This window comes from Electrona antarctica, assembly GCF_951216825.1.
Source record: "Electrona antarctica genome assembly, chromosome: 11".
Lineage (NCBI taxonomy): Eukaryota > Metazoa > Chordata > Actinopteri > Myctophiformes > Myctophidae > Electrona > Electrona antarctica.
Window position 1 is genome coordinate 12,371,420 of NC_136792.1, and position 26,506 is coordinate 12,397,925.

A 26,506-nucleotide genomic window follows, 5' to 3' on the forward strand; every position below is an offset into this window, starting at 1 on the left:
GGGGCCCTATAGGGGCTCCTCGCAGTTACTACAAGGGAGGGACAAATGTTTGTGTGATAGGTCGTCTCTTTTCAGCAAAAAAGGTTTGGTGTAGAGCAGAGGGGAAAAAGAGCAAACTAAAGTACAGAGTCAAAGGTCATTTAGGTCAAGTATGAGTATTGACGGCAGGTTAAGTGGTTAAATGTCCTGAATCCAACATACTGTACACTGATCATAGTGCTGTCAAGCAATTCTGTGAGCTATACGTATCTATGAAATGATGTAGGCTATAGTGAGAGGTTCCTGTTTCATCTCGCATCAGCATCAACACTCGCCCCTTTGTTAAAAATCTAGGAGTGCTCTTTGACAACAAATTTAAATTTGATAAGCAGATTAGTGCCGTTGTCAAAGCTAGCTTTTTCCAACTAAGGCTGCTGGCCAAGATCAAGGCCTATCTACCTCCCTCAGACCTAGAGAAAGTTGTCCATGCCTTCATTTCCTCGCGGATTGACTACTGCAATGCCCTGTACTTTGGAATCGATCAATCTGCTATCAGACGCCTACAACTCGTCCAAAATGCTGCTGCCCGCCTCCTTACCGGAAAGAAAAAGCGCGATCATATTACACCTGTCCTTGCTTCCCTACACTGGCTCCCAGTTCGCTTTAGAATAGATTTTAAATTATTATTGTTTGTCTTCAAAGCCCAAAATGGGCATGCCCCCCCTTACCTCTGCGAGCTCATTAAACCATACGTCCCAGCCAGACCCTTGAGGTCAGCTGACCAACTGCGTTTGATTGTGCCTGGAACCTCATGTGTCACTAGAGGTGACCGAGCCTTCTCTGTGGCCGGTCCCACACTGTGGAATGCCCTGCCCCTTCCCATTCGTTCTGCCCAGTCCCTGGGTGTTTTTAAATCTCTCCTAAAGACCCACTTTTTCTCCCTGGCTTTTAATGTTGCCTGAAAACTCGTACCCTTCTTATACCATGTCTGGTTATACTTCCGGTCTCACTTGTTGCTTTGTTTTTGTTTTGTTTTGTTTTTTCTTTTCTTTACATGCTCTTGTTGTTGCTCTGTTCTTGTTTTACATGCTCTTGTTCAGCACTTTGGTTTGTCTTCGGTCAATGTAAATGTGCTATACAAATAAACTTTGATTTGATTTGATTTGATCTCTCTCTCAGCTAAGACCCCTGGTATTGACGATATTCAGACCGAGGCCATCTTGCAGGCAAGGTGCTAACAAGGTGCAACTTCCCATTGACAGCCCATTCATCCAAACAGAAAAGTCCTATCTGATTGGTATTAAACAACGTCAAACTCACCAACATTGCAGCTGTGCGAAAAGCTTGAATTTATCCTCTTTCTATCTGCAAAGTGTTTGTTTCATAAAAATCCACTGTAGACTTGTTATGTGCTACGCCGCAGTCAGAATATCGTCAATAGAGCTCTTTCGTCCAGCATGGCTGTAACCATTGCCTCTTTCAAAGTAAAAGAAGAAAAAAGTACTGGTAAATCATTGGAAATCGTTTCAGAAAAGTATGAAATTATTCACGTTACTAATCTTCCCACTTAATAAATGGGTATTCTGTAAAGATGACACCAGCCAGTATCACTCAACAAGTTCTCAAGTGTATTAAACACAGAATATTACGTACTGCATATTACAGGTCACGTTACGTGACCAGGAGATGTGACTCAATAACAGATACAGAAGGAGTATGACATGAATACATACACAATAAAACATGATGTTCTATGTGGCTTATCGGTACTTCAACAACAGGTGCATCTTGTATTATTGCAGGCATACGGTGTCCTGATAAAGCAGTCACCATGGCATCGTCTCTGTCGGGTGTCCAAAACTGTCTAGGCCTGATAGCTATTGTTTTTGTTACCGCCTGTCTTGTTATGGTTCGGCTTGTCCTTGAAGCAGCTACAGCATAACTATGGCCTGAGGCTGAACCCTGTGCTCAGTAGATCTACAAGCTGTGCTGTGAGCTTGTAGATGTTTTGATTGTTTTTTTTAATATATATTTATTTCGCTATAACAATGTAGTTCATGTAGTTAAAATGATAGCTTAACTTGCACTAATGCATGTTCAATGTTTGGCCAGCAGATGGCATCAAAGGAAAGCTTGTAGGACAAGACTAAAGTGGGTCTAAAAGCTCCCTTCTGCTTTCATGAAGACAATGCATTGAATGTAAAACCAATAACCATACTCAAAGTATAATGGAGCACACTGATGATGTAGTCATGTAGTGATGTAGTCCTCATAAAACATATTTAAATGTATCTTTAGCTTTGTTTGTCATCCTTTTGAGTGGGAACCTGTTAAACATTAAACTTTTCATGTGAACTTAGAAGTTACATTTAATTAATTAATTAATAACATTATCTCATACAGTTATTGTAGATACTTCTAAGTATAGGCCTAATCTTCTCAGAGATATATTGCACAATGAAAAATAACTATTCATTTGTATAATTTGTAATATAAAATGTAATATAAAATCCTCATCCCTCCACTATACTAGACCATGATGTAGGCCAGTCGTTCTCAACATAAGGCCCATTTATTATTCATTATCGCTAATAGACCGCTTCTAATAGATCGCTTCTAATAGATCGCTTCTAATAGACCGCTTCTAATAGACCACTTCTAATAGACCGCTTCTAATAGACCACTTCTAATGGACCTTAACTCTTAACTGCTTGCACAATTTTGGCATGTCATAAACAATATTGTGTTGATCCCATTAAACAAACAAAAAAACTCCTATTATGATAACAGGGATATCGAAATGGTTAATCAATGCTTTAAGGTTCAGTGTCAACCTGACCAGGGAAAGACATATTAATTCTGGCTTATAATAATAGTTTGATTGTTTAATGAGGAATAGCCTCAACATTTCTTTTTTGTTTGTTTGAGATACCTCTACATAGTCCGCCTCAGTCCACCTACACACATCTGCTGAGTTCTGAAAATATAATACTGTATCTTAACATTTTGTAGCGTCTCACACTGATTACATAATATTAGCCTAATGATGTGGTTGAACCATTGATAGATCATTAGTAAAACATTTATATTGATATTATATAGTTTGCTTTAAGTTTTATTCTACCATTCCGTTAATCAGTATGTTAATAGTAAACAAAATAAGGCATTTAGATTGTGTCAAACGTCATCTTGTCCCATAAAGATAGCCTGATGAAGATCGCATAGAATCTATGCGATCTATGCCATAGATAGACCGAAACGTTGTGTTTTCCAATTAATAAAGCTTTCAACTGCATTTGAAGACAGTGTGCGGGAGTGTCTCACCCAGACACATTTATCCCCTGAGCACAGGCCCGGCGCCACGGGGGGCAAAAGGGGGTCATTGACCCCTTAAACTGACCACCTTGACCCCCTATAGTCAAAGTAATAATAATAATAATAATAATAATAATAATGAATTGTATTTTTATAGCGCTTTTCTATAAGTGCTTTCTACTCAAAGCACTTACAATGGTCCATTCATTCATACATTGGGAGGTGAAGCAATAGTGCCACTGCGCACAGACAGACATGGGTATGCAAATGTATGGCTGACCCCTCTACTTGGGAAATGGTCCCTACCCCGTTGTCTCCTGAATTACCCCTACACCGTTGTCTCCTGCCACCGGGCCTGCCTGAGCAAGCAGGCAGGCTCTATTAGCTCAATTTTAAAAATGTCAACCCTTTCACAGGAAACCGGGTTCAAATTTGGGGTAGAAGAGGAAAGTTACATAGTGCAGCTTTAAGTTAAACATGTCACTCACCATGCCATAAGCAGCTTACTAAGGAGGTCCTGTTCTGTTCTTTGACTATATAGAAGTGTCTATTTGTACGTCTCTAAATGTTTTGATGAATTGAACAAGGTGGACCCTCTTGTAAACAAGTGTAATGCTTAATTGGGTCGTCCACTCACAGTTAACAGTCTTTGTATTGAGTTTGTGCTTGAAATGTACTGTAATTCTACAAACTTTCAATCTACAAATATTTCAATCAATCAATCAAAGACCATTACTTTCTCCCAAAAGTATAATTCTGCAGACCAACAGAGGGCGCTGGAGGTCCAAATATGGGTCACTGCCCTGTGGTTGAGAATCCCTGCCTGCCAGTGGTGGATACTTATACTGTAGGCCATACTTACATATCGTTGCTGTCGGGCAGAAACGTCTTATCTCCACATTTTAATTGTCTCCACCAGGCCGAAGGCATGGGGAGAGAGTATGTTTTGCTCTCCGTCCGTCCGTGTGTGTGTGTCCTTCCGTCTGTCTGTTACCAGCTAATCTCCGGCACCGTTAACCCGGTCGATGCAAAACTTTGCACACACACTCCCTGGATTCCAACGATGAACCTCTGCCCAACATTTTCCAGAACGGCCTGTTATAGCTCCACCATGAGGCAGCTTTTCACATTTTTTACCTAAAACTGCACCAATCTGCGTGAAACGTTGCATGCACACTCCCTAGAGGCCAAGGACAAATCTTTGACCTGCATTTTCCGCATCTGCCTTTTATAGCGCCACCAGGAGGCCGACTTTTGTAAAACACATTTTTTGATATTACTCCTCCAGATTCTGTCCAAAAATCTCACAAATCGTTACACAGTATCTCTATGGTCATGTGCTCAAGTCGGATCTGTCCGATATTTCATATTCCATCCTAATTGGCTATAATTGGCTTTCACAGTTTGCAAGATTGCCCCGTTTTGAACAAAAGCCTCAAATCATGAACGCAGCATGCAATTTACGTGAAATCTTTCACACATTTTCTTACTAGGCTGAGGAACCCTTTTCACATTGGCCTGTTATAGCGCCACCAACAGGTTGATTTTTGCAAAACACATTTTTGGAACAAAATGCCTCAAATCATCCAATTGCCATTAAAGGCGTATGAAGAAATGGCACCCTTTTCACATTGGCCTATTATAGTGCCACCAGGCACTCTGCATTTCCTCAACAAAATGAAGAAAATTGTTGCAAAAAACTAACAAACAAAAAAACATGTTTATATTACTCATACTATACTTACTAAACATTTTGCCAAACATCGCACAGTCCTATCCTCCTGGTGGAGACCTGTGCCCAGAAGGGCACTTTTTCTAGTTTTGATATGTTTTTTGTAAATGAACGCCCTACTTGATCATACTACAGGGTCACACAAAAGCAGTAGGGCCTATAGCAGATACAAGCTCGAAGCATGAAGCGAAGCAACACGTTGTAGATTTGCTACCTTTGCTGTTTTTGAATTTAAATCCTGAAAAGTAACATTTTTGGATTGATTGATTGATTGATTGATTGAAAATTGTATTAACAGTTTGCAGAATTACAGTACATTTCAAGCACAAACTCAATACAAAGGCTGTTAACTGTGAGTGGACGACCCAATTAAGCATTACACTTGTTTACAACAGGGTCCACCATGTTCAAATCATCAAAACATTTAGAGACGTACAAATAGACACTTCTATATAGACAAAGAACAGTACAGGAATTCATCATAATGGAGGTAAAAAGGGAAAAGAAACATATACAGTGAGGGAAAAAAGGGGGGGGGGGGGGGGGGCGGTGGGGGGGGATTCAGATTTTACGGGGGCCAGTTTCGAATTGCAGCCATCCGTAGGTGCCCTTTGAGAGCGGTTTTGAAGGAGTCAAGGGATTCGCATGTCTTAATGACTGTTGGTAGGGCGTTCCACATTTTGGTGGCATAGGAGCGAAAAGAATTTAGTCGTTTCCACCCGAAAGAGACGTCGATGTCTTACTTAACTACAATTCAAAGACAAATATTGTACTTTTTCCACCACGTTTCTAGGAAGGGAACAATTACCACCACTTACAGCCAAGTGAAAATAAGTTCTACAAGCTCACAACTCGATCGTCACGATGCAATGTGTTGTGACTGTGAGTTTTCTGGTTTCATGTTTTTCAGAGGGGTGGGGCTACATTTTACTACACATTTACAGTACATTTTAAGACCGCAATGCATTGATAAAGGAAAGAAAATCTCCTTTGTAAGTTGTACTTTGCAATAAACCAACTATACTCCTGCACTTTAACTCAAGTACAAATTAGAGTCGGCAACCTTTATAATAATGTTTTGATGGGAGTGGCCACATTCTTCCTGGGGTCCAGGCAAAAAAACATCACAATACAAATCATAAAATGCAGTACAGGCTACACAGCATGATCCATGTTTGTGAACAAACACAAATTTACCTAAAGAACAACATTTACAGTAAAATTAAAAGAAGAAAAAAAAGAAAAAAACAGATTTGTCAGTCCGAAAAAACAAAACATAATAACCTAATTTAATATAATTTCCTTTCTGACTATTGCTGCCTTGAGTTCCTCTTGTTAGAGTCAAATGTGGGGGGAGCGCACGCCAGTATGCAATGGCTCTGTACATGACTGTTTTCTTAAGTGCATTGGTTTTGGGCATAGGAAAAGTGTGTGTGTGTGTGTGTGTGTGTGTGTGTGTGTGTGTGTGTGTGTGTGTGTGTGTGTGTGTGTGTGTGTGTGTGTGTGTGTGTGTGTGTGTGTGTGTGTGTGTGTGTGTGTGCAGAGAGGCAGTCTGGGCTAACAGTGACCACGCACGGTCCCCGCATGTGGTCCCTGCATGTGACCACTGGTCAGTGACCACTGGTCACTGGTTCCACATGTCCCTGCATGTGACCACTGGTCACTGGTTGTGACCACTGGTCACTGGTCAGTGACCACTACATGGTCACTGGTTGTCACTGGTTGTGACCACTGGTCGCTGTTATGACCACTGGTCACTGGTTGTGACCACTGGTCACTGGTTGTGACCACTGGTCACTGGTTCCACATGCAGGGACCGTGCAGTCTAGCTGTGAATGGGATAATTAGTTGGTCATCTAATACCAGACATACCTGTACAAAGGTTTGTGTTGGTCGGAGGAGGTTATACACTCCCAACCCGGGGGGTCACCTTATGTGGATTACCTCAGCCTGGATTACCTTCAGTTGGATCTCCAGGTACCCTTCCCAGAGTATCCCATTTCTGCACAAATTAAATCTCTGTCCACCACTGACTCGCTCGCGGTCGGTGCGGAGGATCGGATTTCCGTCACCACTTTATGGATTCCTGAGGAAAAGGAGTAAAAATGTACAATGGCCTTTATTGGTGCTGTGTCTACAGTATGTTCAATCACACACACACACACACACACACACACACACACACACACACACACACACACACACACACACACACACACACACACACACACACACACACACACACACACACACACACACACACACACACACACACACACAGTTATTATTTATTCATAAACTCTTCTGTTACTTGCATTTTGCAATTTATACACCACTGGTTCTCAAATATTTCCATGTCTCCAGGACCCACTGATATCCGGACCCCCATCTGAATAGATTTGGAAGAGATGAAAAGGAGATTTGTGTAGAAAAGGAAAAGAAAAAAAAGAAAAAGAATTCTACACGATTCCAAGATTTCTGAAAAATCTACACAAGCACACAATGTGTCGTATCCCGACGCACAAGCATAAAATAGGGTTAAACTGATTCAAAACAACAACTACTACGAGTCCTCTGTAGTGAAAAGGTGGGTCTTTTTAAAAGTCTGTGGGCTGGGCAGCTTTTATCCTCAACGGGTTTGTTCTACAACTTCGGTGCCAACACAGCAAGCGCACGGTCACGCGTCCTTGCTGTGCTAGACTGTGTCTTCAAAATACAACTGATATACTTAGGACTAGGCCTACTGTATACCGTACCTCTCCTGTGCTTGAGGCTTTTACTGATGATGCTTCTATACGACACCAGCATTCACCCCCAGGGTTCAGTAAAGGTTTATTTATCTAATCTTATAATTTGTAATTTAGTTCTGACAGATATTTCAGCCTGTCATCTTTTCACCCCCACAGTAAAAAAACAAAACAAAAAACAAAAAGGTAAATAGCCTGTAGTTTAAGTTTAGTTCTTTAGAGATCAAATTATTTGACCTTGAATTACTTGCACCTGAGAGCACGCGATGTCCCTGAGAGCTTTTACATAATATGCAATTGTCATTGTAACCCACCTGACCCCTGTAGCAAGTGGGATTATAGGGATCGGAGGATGCGATTAAGAGGTCTACTGTAGGTGCTTCCAAACTGGTGTCATGGGAGACATTAGAGGAGAATTGAAGGGATTGTATGAAGAATGACGCATCTCTGGATAGTGTAACAAATGTCTCCGATCACCACGGGCGTTCTGGCAAAACATGGATGGCCTTTTCACGCCATATTTTAGAAGAACAATGAGGCTTCTCAGTTGATCGGTGGTTTTTATAGCCTATACCTGCACTGCAACTCCTGGGTCACAATGGAAGAGAGGAATAACATGCAAGGAAATGAACAAAGGCTATTTCTGGTTGGCTGTATACTACTTCATAGCTTGTGGCAATGGTTGATCACGTTTCAAGCATTCATGGTGTTTCATTCTGAAGACATGGATCCACTTGGGTGAATCACTGCGACATGCTTTTGTCTGTGTCCACGAAACTGTATTTATCCATTTAGAAAACAAAGTGTTTGATAAGAGCAGTAATATGCAACTACTGTTTTTGACCTTTGAATTAGTATGATTTTATGAGGTAACGTCAATTTAAAACTCCATCCTCCTTCCCCCTCTGCCCCCCCTCTGCCCCCCCCTCCCCCCTCTCTCTCTAGGCATATGGGCCACCCACCAAGGTCAGGTTCTTCCCGTTAAAGGGGTGTGTTTCCTTTCTGCTGTCGCCAAGTGTTCTGCACTCATCTCATGGAGAAACAATGCAGTAAATGACGTGGTGACATATGATGACGCGTCGATGTTGTCAGTTACTGGGAAGTCGGACGTCAAGAACTTCCACAGAAAAGGGAGGTAGAATCTCAAGGGAAACTGTACCGGATTGCCTGGTTGTGTCACCATTATAAGAAAATGTGCCCATAATTAATTGCATGTGTCTGCTCGGCGTGCTCGCTCATACATACAGTAAGTTACAATAGCAACATGATTTTAATATGGAAGGTTAATTTTACCCCCACACAACGCCCATATCCCCCCTCCCAACACAACAGTGGTCCCCAGGTTGATTCTCAGTCAGGGTGGTGGTCCCTGGTTCATAATCAGTTGAAAACCCCTGCTTTATAGAGTCTGGGATCTGCTCTAAGTGTCTTGAGATAACTTGTTGGCACTATACAAATAACATTGATTGATTGATTGATTGATTGATTGATTGATTGATTGATTGATTGATTGAGCTCAAATGGTTAGGGTTCATCCTCTAAGGTGACCTTCACACCAGAAAGCTTTACTGCGATTAAAACGAATCCTGCTGCAGATTGTCGGAAAGTGCGCTTCGTTTGGCAGGTGTGAAGCATCATTCAAATCCTAATGCGCATCAAAGAACCGCATTCTACTCCGACCAAAAACAGGGGTTTCGCTTCGCTTCCACTTCGCACTTGATTACGATTCGGTGCAGGTGGGAATGCAATCCGCAGCAAATAAAGGAAATGAAGCAAACAATGTGGGCGGGTGAGGAGCTAAACACAGTTGGAGACGGAGAATGCATATTTTACGCAGCGCAAATATGTCCCGTTACCGTGGATAGACGTGGTCGAATGAGGAGACCGAAGCCCTGGTCGAAATGAGGACGAGTACATTAATCAGACAGACAGAATATTCTGTCTGTCTGTGTGTGCCGTAAACATGGAGTGCTGTGACTGTGTGGGGAGTAGGGACTTTGTCTGTGCTCACTGCTCAGTGTGCTGAGCCTCTATGCCCAAAGGAACAGTGCGTGCAGAGAGAGAGAGAGAGAGAGAGCGAGAGAGAGAGAGAGAGAGAGAGAGAGAGAGAGAGAGAGGAGGAGGAGGAGGAGAGAGGTCCAGTCCCCGACGGCACGACACATGCACGTTATGAGTATAATTTTAACACCATAGATTTCACTGTGTAGGCTATAGTTTATGAATTGAACACATTGATAAGGAAGGTCCCTGCTGCGTTTCCAATTGCTGCGGTTATACAGCGCAGTGTGAAGGCAAACCGCAGCAAATTAAATATGCAAGCCCATTCGCATCGAGTCTACCGAAGTAGTAGGTGGGAATGTGACCTAAGGTTCATGAATGCGTTTAGCAAGACCACAAGGGGAGGTAAACTCAATTTTCCCATCGAAACGAGCTAGGGGCCATTCACTGCAGACATTTTTCCTGTATAGTGTTGTATGTATAGTGTTATTTGATTAATTGAATACTTATATAGCAATGGAAACAAGTCTCCAGGACTTTTTTGTGTTATCCGACTAAATGTCTGACTATACCTTACCTTATACCTGTTTACATTTCGGGCTAATAAAGTATTCAATCAGTCACGAAAATCAGCATATACATTTCTTTTGATGTTTTGTGTGCAAGTGGAAATCTTGGCCTTTGAGTTGACGGTCGGTGGTCACCAAAATCAATAGGGATCAACCATTGGGGAACATTCACAGTCATGAACATTCACAGCCAATTCCACAGCAAAATATTTTAGTTTTGACTGTTTGACCGAACCATCATAGAGCTCTGTAAGAAATGGGCACCACATGATTAGTCGCAATTTGCAACGCTAGATGTTTTTACAATAGGATGAATCTATAGAGTTGCAATACCCTCCATTGACATCTCATTGATCCATTTCCGATCAGCTTGTATTAAACAACATTAAACTCACTAACATTGCAGCTGTAGGGAAAGCTTGAATTGTCCTCTTTCAAACTGCAAAGCGTTTATTTCATAAAAATCCACCGTAGGCATGTTGTTATGAGCTACTTTCTGTCAAGAACATTCCGTGCTGTGATATGTTTTTGTAAGTGTTTGAAGTGTTGGAGTTTGGATGCACTCGTTTTTATTTGCGGACAATCAAGATTTCATAGTACAAATAAAATGTTCAATCTCCAATTATCCAAAGTGTCAAAAAAGTGATCCCAAAAGTAATCCAAAAGTAATCACACAAACATTGTAGAGAAGTAATCCATAAAGTCATCAAATAAAAATGCTTTCCCCTTGAAGTGTTTGAAGTGTTGGAGTTTGGATGCACTCGTTTTTATTTGTGAACAATCAAGATTTCATAGTACAAATAAAATGTTCAATCTCCAATTATCCAAAGTATCAAAAAAGTGATCCCAAAAGTAATCCAAAAGTAATCACACAAACATTGTAGAGAAGTAATCCATAAAGTCATCAAATAAAAATGCTTTCCCCTACAGCTCCCCCTATGACCAAACCTTGTCAACAGAAAATGAATGACCAACTACACCAAACAAAATATATTTTCTGTACACTACATTTCAAGGTTAAATATTCAACCATATTTTAACCAATATATTCCCTTGTTATCACCCAGTATGTTGTATCATATCACCCTTGCAGGTCTGTACTCACAGTTTTGGGGGTCCTAAAAGGTTTGAGAACCACTGGTCTAGGAATGAATAGAAGTGCCATTAATAATTGTTAACTTTCTGCGTATAAAACAGTGGTGCAACATCAACTGAAGCAATCAAAATATGACTAAATGAAATATCATCATGTGATAAACTATGTGGTATCGGAATGGCATAGACTGGCATACTCGCTGGCATCGATATCAAATGGTTTTGGCTTCCGGGTGGTAAAACACAACGAAGAAGAGTGTGAAAATATAGAACTGGCTGACAAAAAAACCCATTTAAATGCGTGTTTCAACCCGTCGCTTAAATGTTTTTTTACCATTAAATTGCAAACATCAGAGAGCTCTGAGGACTACCTTTACTATTTGGATATGATGAAATGATGAAATATACAGTTGGAGGCCATCGATGTTGTCCTTTTCTTTTTGCTGAGGTTTGCGTGATCTGCGCAAAAGGACAGTTAACCCATTTTGGGCGGGAACCCCTTTTGGTGTTTTAAACATTATGTTATAATTTAGCTATTGAAAAATAGCAGATCTACAAGCTCATAGCGCGCCACCGAGTGGCGTGCTACGAGCTTGTAGGTCTGCTATTTTTAAAAAATCGTGAAAATATTTATTTCAGAAAACTGGAGGATTTAGAAGGATTTTTTTTAATTTTGAGGTCAGGCCTAAATGGGTCAAATGATAAGGGACAATATCGGTGGCACCCAACTGTACAGCAGGTAAAAGTCTGTACCGTTGTTGTTGGCCACCGTTTGCCGGTGCCACACATAGCCGGCACCCAACAAAGCGAGACCTCGACTCTATAGCTCTACTGTGGAGGGTAAGGTTCCAAAGGGCTTTCAGCAAGTCTAAAATCTGACTAGGCCTTGCACATTCTTATCATCGGTAAAAAAATTAAATGAAATTATGGTTGCCAGCGAGTGAAGAGCGTTTCCACCAGTCATTACTAATCTAGGTTAGCTGCACAATTTTGCGCTAAAGACGAGAGATATCATTTTCTACTTTGCCCATGACTACAAGGAGTTACAGAAATAGGCGTGATTAAATGAAAGTGTAAATGACCTTTTCCAGGTCAGCAAAATTAGATGGGAGGATCCAGGACATTATGGCCTGCATCACCGAGTTCAAGTGGAATCTATAACTGTGTATCATTAGTATAACAATGAAATATGATGTTGTGGTCGGGGATATAGTGTCCTGGGGTGTTTTAGGGTATTTACCGGGGCAAATGTGACCCGATTACGCAGACACCCAATACACACATCAAATACACATCTTACATATTGAAAGACACAAAGAATATATTGTAAGTCAAGTGTATAATGAAAGACACTCAATAGGATAAACAAGTCCCAAGATAAACAAGAATAATACAACAACAAGGTAGTACAACAACTTAAATTACAGAACATCATCAGATAACAAATGCAGAATATGGATTGGATGAGTGGCCAATTACACACTAGTTTCTGTGTCACCAGGAAAAGCTAGTAAGTAAGCAAGTAAAACTAGCCGTCTTATGCTGCTGTGACCCACAAATGATAAACGGTGTAACTCTGTATACAGAGTAAAAAATAAAAATAAACTAAACGATAACACATGTGTGTAATGCATTATCAAAATACTTGCAATGCATTCTAATCTGCTTAAAGTTATAAGCACTCATAAATATTCATGCTTCATAGCAATAATCATAAAGCATTTGTAATGATTTATAATGTATAAATGCATCCTAATCTTTTCATGACACTGTATAGCTACAGTTATAAGCGATTGTAGCATTACGCGGAAGTGAGGATTGAACCCGGGGCTCCCACTCGCCAGATCCACTCGCAACCTGTCGTGCCCTGTCGGGCTGAGCCCGATTGGCAGGGCTGTTGCGGGCTGGGTCTTGGCTGGGGGCTACACACTCATGACTTGAGTAGGTACTTATAATGCAACTGTAACACATTATAATGCCTTTAATAATGACGTATAAAGTTCTGGGCACTGGCTGAGTTCTTTCCCCCAATAATTATAATTAGAATAATGTCATAATTCTAATCACTGTTATAATGTATAATCACTGTTAAAATGCATTATACTAGCTGTGAATATAAGTCATTAAAAGTCACTATACTATATTCTATAGTCATTTGTTGTTTAAGAAACATATACAATCTATGCAAGAACACATCACAGACAAACGGCAGTTAAAGCTGCACTATGTAACTTTCCTCTGAAATTGTTACCATTGAGCTAATAGAAGCTCATCAGGTCAAAATTCATGTCAGATCCTGTGTCTAGGTCAGACATGACCTTTGACATGATCTAAATGCCGGAAGGAAGTGAAAGTGAAGTGAAAATATACATTAAAAAAATAAATATATACATATATAAAAAAATATGTATTTATATATATATATTAGGACAGAACACTAAGATTTACAGCAAAACAGTCAGGAATCAGGTTTTATTCTTATCAGTGTTCGGAGTCAACGCACTGGACAACCCTACTTCTGACTTTCGAGTAGGGTCAGTCATTGTGCACACTCAGTGCACAGTGCACAGGATTTTCAAATGGCAAGGCACCCACTGTACTGAATTTACCAAAGACCACACAGCGCACCAACACTGCATATCTAGTGCATATCTCCAAACACACCCGGATGTGAACTTGATCATCATCCTCAGAAGAACACACCAAGCTGGGAATTATGTTTAAGTGAAAAACTTTCACCGCTCAATTCTAAATGTAATTATACACATCAACAAAAATACAACAAAACATCATCTCATGTTCAGATTCAGATAATGGACATCACCAGAAACAATTTGTACTTAACTGTAGCTTTAACTTTTATGGAAATGTTTTAGAAGAAACCACAGATACAGCATTCTTAGATGTCTGATTCACAACATAAGAAAGTACAACATACATGTATGACATTGAAAATGGCACACTTTTCACTACCTCAAGTCAAAAGACAAAAAAGGAATTTCCTTTAATAGGACTCAAATGAAACAAACAAGGTATTAAAGGGGGTAAGTGATATTTTGTTCTTGAACAAAATAGCATACTGTAACAGAAAATACCATTTCAAGTGAGAATATCAATTTCAAATCAGGAGAGAACTTGTACAGGAAATTATAAAACAAAATAAACATAAAAATGACAACATTGAAACTGGAACACTATACAAATGTAAGCTGATGAATTGTGTTCTCTCTTAGATGAAATTGTACTAAAGCTCCGGAGAGATGGAAAGTCCCTTACTGAACAAACCATATCGTATAGCAATGGTTGCTATCTGAATTAACTTTTCAACCAAAAAAAAAATGTTTGAACCAAACAAATATCACTTGCAGCACCTTTAATGAAACAAGGTCACATTATAATGTGGTCAATTAAAATGCAGTGAATCATAATTTGTATGACTCATACAGTACAGTGTACGGTATGTAAAGCGCAATCTACTGTAACAGATTACAACAATGCAGCCGGTTCTCGCCTGCATTCTGCTAGAATCTGCTTTGTTGGATGGAAACCTGAAGCAGCATTTAAAGTTAAAGTGAACCTGTGGGATCTATGTCACAACCCTTTGACACAGTCTGCAGCCAGTGGGATAAAGTAACTATTAGTAGGCCTACTTTACTCTGTACTGTACAATTTTGCTTTGCTACAATTTGGTTCTCAAACTATTTCATGTCAAGAACCCCCATCTGAAAATGTTTGCGCTAGGGACCCCCAGCAGAGAAGATTTGTGTTAGAAGAAATCTAGGGGAAAAAAGTCTGTGCATAAATATAAAATTCAATTCAACATTTTCCAAACATGTTTGAGATTTTTGAAAATGTTTCAAAAATAGCAGATGTACATGCTTGTGTAGGCTATACGGTGCTGCGTTGCTACTCGCCCATTGGGCGAGTAGCAACCATTGGGGAATCCGGGTTCCACTCCCGGCCGTGGCTACACTTGCAGCGTGGCAAAATTGTCAAATGGACCATTCAGCAGAATGAGTGCATTTGGTACCCGTAAATAATAAATATATACATACTGATGCCAAAATACATCCAATGAATGCAGGAATCTTAACAGAGTATTTCTACTATTTCTACTTTTGCTGTTTTTGGTGTGACACAATTTCCACAGGACAGAGACGATATCAGTTGACCCCATGATGGAATGTCATTATTCCAACACCCGTTGGTTGGACTGGGTCCATTATAACTATAACCCTATCCCTAACCCTTACCATAACCTCACACTAACCTGATGGTCAGAATAATAGGATGTTCGTCCACTCCCCCCCCCCCCCCCCATACCAAATGTCTTAACTGAAAATAGGCAGCCAATCTACAAGCTTGTAGATCAGCTATCTTCGCCAAATGTTTACCTATGATAACTGAATGTTTGGCTGCAGCACCAGAATAAACGATGCTAGGGTTCATGTTATTTGTAGCCTATAAGGTACTGTGGCAGCTGAATGCTGATGGTGTATATGCAAGCATACGTTCATTAATTGTACATATGTTGAGTCATTTTTTGTCTTGTTTTTATCTCATTCTTTTACTTTACATAATATTATTATCTGTATGCTGCTGCAGCAGTGCTGCATTGTCTGAAGGAACCGGGAAAACAACAACTTTTACTCTTGCTCCAGGTCACTCAGATCTGACAGTTGTACAGTTGTACAGTTGTACAGTTGTGTACATGTCCTTTACCAGCACAGTAAAGGACGGGTGACAGTGCCTTTGCTGTGTTGGCACCGAGATTGTGGAACAAACTCCCTTTGAGGGCCGTAGGGACTTTTAAAAACATGCCTGAGACCCACCATTTCACCGTAGAGAAGACTCTCACTTGTTGTTTTGGGTTGTGTTGTGTCTGTATAGTTTCTACTCCCTCCTGTTGTGAGTCGACAGTATGACTGGAGTTCTTGTTGTCTAGTCTTCATTGTATTGTTCTCCTTATTATCTCTTTCTACAGACCAGTGTAATAACTGGACGGGGGCGCACTACAAATACTGAACCTTATTATCTCTTTCTACAGACCAGTGTAATAACTGGACGGGGGCGCACTACAAATACTGAACCTTTGACTAGGGGTGCAACGGTACATTTTAACAGCGATACGATATATCACGATATATGGTTGACGATACGATACATGGGCGATATTGGTTCATTATGGCAATACGATACGATTCAATGATTTAAGAAATTATTACATCTGTGTGAACATGTGGATAGTGCAGGTTTTTTAAGGGAAAATGTAAGAATATGGGCATAAATAAGTAAACAGTGATTCTCTGGCAAATACATAGAATACACACATTTATCCATAGAAGTGTATAGCGATATTCAATGGAAAAGTAATTAAACCCCTCTTTTTCTTTGTACTTCTTAAAATTGATAAATACAATGCACAAGCAAGTACTTAGTATTATTTTGCATTGCAAAACGATTCGATATTGATTATTTGCATTGCAAACCGATTCGATACGGTACAAAGTCAATGTTGCTGTTTACATTTCGATATAGTTCGATTCTTGAAATTAAAATAGATTTTTTTCGAACCTCAATGTGAATAAGTAAAAAAAATGAATAAAACAACAACACATGGGTAGCCTATACTTCTTCACGGAGGGAGGGCAGGTGCCATTGATATGGTTGATGTGAAGGAGGGAAAAGGCGGGAGATGCAGGACCAGAGTGCTTTTGTGTGAATACATGTGCATGCGTGCGTGCACGAGCTATGTGAACATGATGTGGGTCTATAATTAGTCATGATGGGAGGGTTTTAGGAGTTCCACCTCTCTGGTTGCTGATGTCTAGAGGCTGTCTCAGAGTATAAAAGTCACATTTCAACCTGTATCTCTCCAAACCACAAACACCTGCCCTGCCCTGTGTTCACACGCCACCAGCTACACAACGGTAGGTATTCTACTCTACACACCTGACACTCTGCTGCCTATATGGACGGACTCATCTGTTCTACCCTTTTTTTTTTACCCTTTTTTCTTTTTTACCCTTTTGCAAGGACTTATTTGTTTTTAAATGAAAGGGATTTATTCAGCAATTAGACAATGCAAGAAAAAGTGGTATCACATTGTTTTGCTTTGCTCTGTTCATGCTAATAATTTGTTTAATTTCATATAAAAACATGTAACTACTAAAGGTAAGGTAAAGGTACCTCAAAATCGTACTTGAGTAAATGTAATTTCCGCGACTGCGCACAATTGTCTGTCATGGTATATTTGATAGGCGGTCGGAACAGCTATCCAAGTATCATAGTGTTTATAGTGGATGCTAATAAACGTGATGATTGTGTATCATACTAGGATACTATGATACTGTATAGTGTATGATAACCTTACAGGTCTGTAACTCTTGAGGCCCCATTTCCACCAGGATTGAACCACCTCAGTTAAGGTGGCCTTACACTAGCCGATTTTTTTCAATCTGAAATCTGATAGCACCCCACACTACAGGATAATCGGAGTGGGGCAGAGCAAATATCAAACATTCTTGATGTTGATCGGGCCGATCCCGATCGCGCTTTGAGCGGCCGGGCACCCCCCGAGCGTCAAAAATGCCCGATTATCGGCTAGTGTAAGGCCACCTTTATTTTTCCCGCCTAATATTGAACCAGTTCAGGGTTTTTCCACTGAAAATGAATTGGTTCAGAACCCTAAAAGTTGGTTTGGTCTGGAACAAAAAGATGTCTGCCGGTTCCATGAAAGCACCAAGGTTCCAAGAATCTAGTGTGGAACCAAAGCAAAGTTATTTTGGTGGAAAAGGGTGAGTGGGCAAATGGAACGAAATGGAAGCAAATGGACCCGGTAAGGGTCAATTTCCTTCCATTTGGTTCCATTTCTACACTCTCAGCTCTCAGTGTTAACTGAACAATGATGATTTGATCATAACCATGTCTCTGGGATCTTCCTCTCCTCAACACAGAACCATCCAGTCAAAGGATCATCTTTGCGGAGCATCATGAGTCTTCTTCAGTTCTGTCTCCCCCTAGTGGCTGTGCTGCTGCAGCCTGCTCTGGCCACATACAACTGCTCCTCAGTGTACGAGAGGACCCCAGGTTGGTAACATGCACCGCTACACCCAGTGTTGATTTCGACAGCAAATTAGGATGAGTCTATAAAGTCTGTACGTACGTGCAGTGTAATCCACGTAACTAGAGAACTGTTCGCCCCACCGACTTCAAATTCGACACACGCGTTCCACACCACCACAGGGGTTGCAGTGGCAGGTGTCGAGTAGGTCGGACCCACGGTTGTCCAGAACCGCCCCAAAAAGGCCTCTGCCCAGGCTCTGGACAGGGCCCATGCCCAGGATCCATATATGGAGCTGGTGTGTTCTGACATCATACTGACGTCTGCATAGACTCCATATTTGGGCATGCCTGACAAAGCACTCCATATGGGCATAAAAGGGTCACAGAGATAATATTTATGGGTGAGGCATGCATTTCCAACTTGCATCGTTCCAAGTAGGCCAGTGCCCAACGGGCACCACTGTAGAGGCCCCACGGGCACCGCTCTAGTATTTGTTAATTATGTTAAGTCCGGTTTACGGTAGTTTCTGATAGTCTTCAGAGTGGGTGTGCTTATTTCAATTGAGTAATTATTGTTTAATAATATTTTAGTTACGTTTTTATTGGTTTCATTATTAGTTTCACATGTAGTTTTAGTCATTATGTTAGATTGTGTTAACTATTCAACATCAGAACAGAGAGAGTCATGGATACTTCTCATTCTGTTTACGACTATATCAGTTACACTGTGAATGAAAGTATACTTTCAGTTGAAACTCATCTGTGTACTTTGGTATTTAACAAACAGTGGTGGAAGAAGTACTCACATTTCTTTTATTCTTTAGTAAAATACAAAAGTACTCTGTTACAAGTAAATGACATGCATTCAAAATTGTAATCCTATAATGTCAAGAAGAGTAAAACCTTTTTTTTTTTTTTTAAAGTACCACAAAGTTTTACTTTCAGTACATGAGTACATTGTCTCTGCTGGGTGGAAACCTCATTATGTCCAAAATTGTCAGGATTCAAATTCAAAAGTATAGCAAAAGTAGCAGCTATAGTTTACACTCTACAAGCTCAAAACGTGACACTTTGTGACACTTTTCGAGCTTGTATTTCTGCTACTTTGGATACTTTTGTGTGACGCTGTAGTATGATCAAGTAGGGGGTTAATTTACAAAAAAAGAAAACACAGAAAAAGTTAATAATATGGATTATGGAGATGAGAGGTTTCTGCCTGAAAGCAATATAGTTCATAGTACATAGTTACGGTACTCCACTACTGATATCATATGTAACTCATGGTTTCTTTGTCCCTCCTCCTCCACTGATATCCAGTGTTGCATTGGTCATTGCAAGTGGTACCACGCCGTCTCCCCTAAGATTTGTCAGGAGCACGCGCACATGCATCGATTAAAAACAACCTTAAGTTCACAACTCAATAAAGTTTACAACTGCCGAGTATCACACCAGCTCGAATTCACATAAGAATGAGCCTATGAGGGTTCGTTGTGTGACCTTTTAAATCCAATAGTGGAGGTGTTACTGTTAAGCAATGTGTGCGCAACGCTGTTTAAATATTGTTGCTGTCCGGCAGAAACCACCTAACTCCATTTTTGGGGTTTTAGATTTTTTTCCCTCCGTAAATCAATGCTATTGAACACCCATTATGTCTGTGTGTTGGTTATAACAATTTGGAACCAATGAAAAGTATTAAAAAGTGCTTCGGACAAAACCTCTTAACTCCATCGGACCCTCAAACTGTCTGCTAAAGCAGCTAACCTCTCCCCTTCTGTAAGTAATTGACAATAAAGTCACAATACCAACTTTGATGAGGCAGTATTGCTTTGTTTTTAAAAATATTTCCTGAAAATTGTACCTTTTTCCATTTCTTGAAAAATTTACATTTTGGATTTAGGTGCACGGTTTCTCCCCGACAGCATGAGATATGTAACCCTGGTGTCTTTGTCCACCAGACAACCAGGACCTGATGGTGGACTGTGGCACCGAACTCATCACCCTGGAGGTGAACCTGTGCACGGCCCTGTGGGCGGGCTTCGAGTCGAGCGGCTTGGCGATGAACGGGAGGCACAACACCAGCGAGTGCCAGGGCACCGTGGACACCAGTGTGGACCCGCCCGTCATCCGCTACCACCTCCACGTCAACCACAGCGAGGCCAACCCCTGCCGCCAGTCACTGCAGGTCCATATAGAAACCATATAGGTTTCATATAAATGAGCTTGTAGATCAGCTATTTACACTTTTTAACATTAGTTTTCTAATTTATGGATTTAAAAAGAAAATTTAAACTAGTGAAAAAAATAATATTGAATTTGTTTTTAATTCATGAAAAATGTTGCTTTTATTTTGGGAATGCTTTTTGAAAATGTTTTGAAATAATAATTAAAATCACAAAAAAATAAAGGTAAAAATGTGTCAGCGACCAACATATGGGTCCCGACCCAATGTTTTGGGAACCAGTGATATACAGTAGACTAGAGCGCTGGTTCTCAATCTGTGGTCCGCGACCCCTGGAGGGTCCCCAAATGATTAGCTTAATGTGAAACATTGTTTTCTCAGTCAACAGTAAACAAACATACAGTATAAGTAGGCTATGTAGCTGCAATTGAAGGACATAAGATCAGTTTGTAAAACCTAAAAAATAAAATAATAAATAAAATATGAATACTTTGGTGGGTTGCAGCCTTTTGTAATGCATGCGTGTACCTTTCTGTCTGTTCTGTGCTTCAGATCGTCGACGAGGCCCCGGATCCCACGGGTCCCTTCAGCTCCTTCTCCACCATCCAGTCGGTGATCATCACGGGCTACATCGACACCCCCTCTGGAGACCAGGGGGTCATCAGCTACTCCACAGACCTCTACTACCACTTCTCCTGTCGCTACCCGCTGGAGTATCTCATCAACAACACTCAGATTGTGGCGTGAGTCCTTTTTTCCCCTCGTCTGTGGAGATAGATCAATGTTTTCGTTGTCACAGGCTTAATAGGTGAGGTCTAGTCTGTTTGTGCATAGCTACATATAGAACATTTCCCAAATGTGAATTGAAAATTTGGCAACAGAAGGCCTAATGAAATCAATTGTCGGGACAGTAACAAAGTACTTTGAATAATGCACTTTAGTGCATTAGTCACTCAAATTGTAGTACTATGGGGTTGAGTACTAGTAGAATAATAGTAGGCCTACAATAACACATTGACATGATCCTGAAGGAACAGTGTGCACTCCCTCTGACATCATCCCCTGACTTCCAGTAGAACATTAAACAAGTTTTAAATGTTTAATATTTCATAAAGTCAGTGGTGGAAAAAGTACTAACATGACTGTTTTACTTAGGTAAAAGTATCAATAATGCAATACACTACTATATAATACTCCGTTACAAGTACAAGTCCTGAATTAAAAATGTACTTGTGAAAATTTTAAAAGTACTCAACTTGAAAAAGTACAAAAGTATTGGCATCAAAATGTACTTAAAGTACCAAAAGTAAAAGTAGGCCTACCCATTATGCAGTATGTCTCAATTCAAGATCGGCTATTTTCAAATGGACGAAATGCATGTAGGGCTGAAGCGGGTTATGTTTTGTAATAATCTAAATCTACAAAGTAACTAGTAACAAAAGTTTTCAAATAATTGTAGTGGAGTAAAAGCACAATATTTGGCCCTGAGATGTAGCCAAGTAGAGTGTTGGAAAATGGAAATACTCAAGTGAAGTACAAAAAAAACTGTACTTAATTACAGTACTTAAGTAAATGTTCTTAGTTACTTTACACCACTGCATAAAGTATGAAACATTTCAAAAAGGTTTCAGAAAGTCCCAAATAAGCCAAACATTTAAAAGTTTGAAAGAAGCTTCTGGGTGAAATTGGAGCTGGAGTGTGTGACAACTCTTTGAGAATAATAACTAAATAAATAAACAGTGAGAGGAATAATAACCATCTCTGCATATTGAAGAGCGAGCCCATGCAGCAATAACTTGCATAAATAAATTATGGTCACATTTAAATGGCCCTGGTGCACTGCTGACTCAAAATGTGTTAGTTTTTATTACAAAAATAATCCTAATTACCTTCATGCAATTACAATTTCATCTGCAAGTCAAGTGATAAATGAGATGTGTAAAATGTAACATACATAATTGTATGTTGTTCTTTTCTCCCTATCTATAACGTGTAGGTCTTCAGTGTCTGTGGCCACCAGTGATAATAATGGAACCTTCATCAATACACTCAGAATGAGTGTATATAATGTAAGTGGGCTATAGTTAGTTGCTGTTCTGGACTGGTAGGCCTATATGTATTTATGTTTGTTCTGAGGTACAGTTTTGATTGATTGATTGATTGATTGATTGATTGATTGATTCATTAAACGTTTGCAAAAAGTACAGGTCCAGTTGTAAATTGCAACTGGACCTGATGCTCTTTGATGATGGTTTTGAAGGAGGCAGTATAGGGAGTCAAAGCTTTTGATGTGGCACATAATAGCCAGCATAATAGTAGAATGAATTCCACCCCATGTTTGTGCCGAATCTGGGAGGAATGAGACCAGTGAAGAGCTCCCTCTGGTGTTGTGCAGTATAGGACTTCACACATGTTGGTTTTGTGTTGTCAGGACACAGACTACGGCTACCCTCTGGCGGTCCCTTCAACGGGACTTGAACTGCGGACCAAGATATACGTGGAGGTCAAGGCTGTGAACCTCACTGGGAAGTAAGTACAGTGAAACAGATATAATCTATCTGTTATTATCAGTGAAACGCACCACTTATAAAGCTGCAATCCATGTTATATTTTAGTGAATAAAACGTTATTTTGACCAATATGAACCTGGCTCAGAATTCGGAAGAAAAGAGAGTGAAACACGAATAGCTTAAGAACAAACTTTTGTGTCAATTAAAAAACAATAAGGACAAAGTAACAAAAAGAGTTATGGAGTGTGTTAGTCTGTAGCATCGGTGGATGTGTTATGGCGTTGGATGACAGATGCAAACCAAAAAACAAATGTGCCAGCAGGGGTGAATGAGAGCGCCAATAAGGAATGAAGACCGTTTTAAAGCCCTCAATGGGCCCAAGTGGTCCAGATCAGAGCTGATGACCCTCCAAGCTCCACCAAAGCAGAACGGCGAACAGTTTGTAAAAATAGGCGAACATTTGGCGAAAAATGTAGATCAGCTATTTTGGGACGAAGAGATACATCGACACATTGTGAGCTTGTAGCTATTTAAAAGGTTTTTCAAAATAGTAAAAAATGGCAAATAAGTTTAGGGATAAGAGGTAAGGGGCGCTAAGCGGTTGAAGATGGATGGATGGATGGATGATTGAACTGAGAGTTTGAAAGTGGACCTGTATGGGTTCGACACATGAATTTCCAATACATTTCTATTGTCAGGTGGAAACCAAAACTGTTACTTTTCAGGATTCAAATTCAAAAGTATCGGTGCATGTGGTCGATGTGCTGATCTCTGATTGAATCCCAGGGTGCATGCATCAGTGTTGGAGCTCAGCCAAGTGTGTTAGTGGGGGTGAACTGACCTGGTTGCTCTCCTGTCCTGTCCTCACAGCTTCTTTGTGCTGCTGGACCACTGCTTCGCCACGCCGTCTCCGTACAACATGAGCAACAATGAAAAGCACAACTTCTTCACAGGGTGAGATGAGCAAAACACAACAATGTGTTTGTCTCGACAAACATGAACATGCAGAATCTGATTTATATTATTATGTTATCTCTGTCAGGTGGAGGAAAAAAAAGAACTCTTACTTCTTTTCAGGATTAAAATAATAAAAAGCAAAAAGATACTACGCTGTAGTATGATTAAGTACTAAGTAGGGCATTCATTTAGAAAAAACTCAAAAATATGGAGATAAGCGGCTTCTGCCCGACGGCAACGATATGAACTGAGATGTTTTTGTTTGTAATCTGCAACCATGCATTTATTATAGCAAGTCCAAGCTAAGAAATTACCAACTCAATACTGAACGGAACTGCTTTACTGCTTTTCATGGTCAGATGTTCAGTGAACCAAAGGGCGGCTGTGACCAAGAATGGTCTTTCCAACAACGCACGGTTCAACTTTGAGGCGTTCCGCTTCGTGGAGCACCGGGACCAGGACAAGTCCAGCATCTACCTCCACTGCATCCTGAGGCTGTGTGAACCCACCAAGTGTCAGGAGCTGGTCAATGTAAGTATACTGCTGCAACTCAATCGATTTCATAGAATATATTATAAAATCGATCAATTTAACCCATTTTGGTGCAACATTTAACATTTTGCATATTATTTTTCAAGAATACAGAAAATAGCAGACCTATAAGCTCACGCACGATGATGCACTGTGTTGTGACCTTGTAGATCAGTTATTTTGGTACTTTTGCGATTCTTTCGTATGATTAATCCATTATAAAACACCTATTTTACACCAAGTTGCGCCATGAGGAAAAGTGGCTTTGCAGTAGGGACGGGACTAAATGTGTTTTGGCAAAGCTAATGAGAAGGACGTGCATGACACTGAATGCTTCCTACACTATAAAAACCAAAGTGCTAGAAGCACTGAATGTGTGAATGAAAGTAAAACGAGAGTTGTTCTTTCTTAAACAGGCTTGTTTAAGTTCAGGAAGAAGAAAAAGATCAAGTCCCTTTGGCAAAGAGTCAAAAGACTCAGCCACCGTCACAGTGGGACCCCTCTTCACACGCCCGCAAGGTCAGTACCCAGCCGGTCAGTCAGACTCCATTTATCTCCATTTGTTGTCTCCATTTATCGTCAGATAGCATGAGATGACGTAACGCAACGTAATGTAATGCTGTACATGCATTGAGTGACTCACTATGTCTCTCATCTCACAGGAGAGGACGGCAGTCCCCATGCTGCTGCCCATGGTAAGTAGTGTCTCTCACACGCACACGCACACACACACACACACACACACACACACACACACACACACACACACACACACACACACACACTTCGATGATATCACCACTTATTTACTGCATTATACTTAGACTGGAGTCCCCCAGGATTCTGTACTTGACCCTTCCTTTTTTTGTTGCTATACAACACATGTCTTTGACTGCAATTCAATTCAGTTCAACTCAATTCAAAGGAGCTTTATTGGCATGAGAAAACAAAGCAAGTGTCAAAAAACAAACAAAACAAAAAACAATGAGGAAAAAATGGTGAAAGTAAACACTTCACACCACAGGATATTGCCATGTCGGCTTGTGGTGGAAACTCTTGTCAAAATTCCCTAAAAATGAGTGTACACTGTACAATAATATTATCAGAAACACATAAAGAGCTAGCCCATGGCCATTAGGTCTGTAAGAGGTCTGTAATTATAATGGTGTGTAAAAACACAATCTAACATTTGCCACAGACGAGGCCATGTCTTGCCACGGACACAACATTTGTCCGTGTATAGGGACATATTGATGACCCCTGCTTCTCACCGTTTCCCCATCAGGCAGTGGAGCGGCAACCAGCAACGTGGACGTGACGGGCCTGGCGGTGGGCATCGTGTTCGGATCAGCGGCGGCCGTGCTGATGGTGCTCGGCGGCTGGTTTGCCATCAAGAAGTATTACTGGGTGGGAGGTCGCCCTGGCCTCTTCGCCTGACCATTTGAACCTATCAAACTATAGTCTTCACGCCATGTTAGCCATGCTCATATCTGTGTGTATACTCTCTTATGATCCAAATGCTGTGGTTTATTATTCAACTTATGTCTCTACATTCAGGTTCTGTACAACATCGCTTGCTGTTTCCACTTTAACCCTGGCATTCCGATTTTGGGCATGTCTATTGGTGAAAAAACAAACAAAGAAAACAAAAAAATAGCAGATCTACAAGCTAAAAATGAAGCGAACAAAGAATGCAGATAAAAAAGCTTACAATGTGCCACGTTGCGATGAGTTGTGACTCACAACTTGTGAGCTTGTAGATCAACCATTTAAAAATGATAAATTTAGAAGTGGTTTATGAAGGAAAGATCAAACTGGAAATACATATG

At 40.5% G+C, this 26,506-nt stretch overlaps 1 protein-coding gene across 1 annotated transcript; it reads left to right on the forward strand.

The window, feature by feature from the left end:
- Positions 1-18,427: 18,427 nt before the first annotated feature.
- LOC306931988 (zona pellucida-like domain-containing protein 1) lies at positions 18,428-26,114 on the forward strand (the record flags this gene model as incomplete). The annotated part of the gene is made up of 10 exons (XM_079513693.1): positions 18,428-18,524; positions 20,456-20,682; positions 21,232-21,422; positions 22,676-22,748; positions 23,111-23,208; positions 24,060-24,143; positions 24,506-24,677; positions 25,094-25,196; positions 25,340-25,372; positions 25,963-26,114. 10 exons carry the CDS (start codon positions 18,428-18,430, stop codon positions 26,112-26,114), a joined length of 1,230 nt encoding a protein of 409 aa, XP_079369819.1.
- Positions 26,115-26,506: the final 392 nt, after the last annotated feature.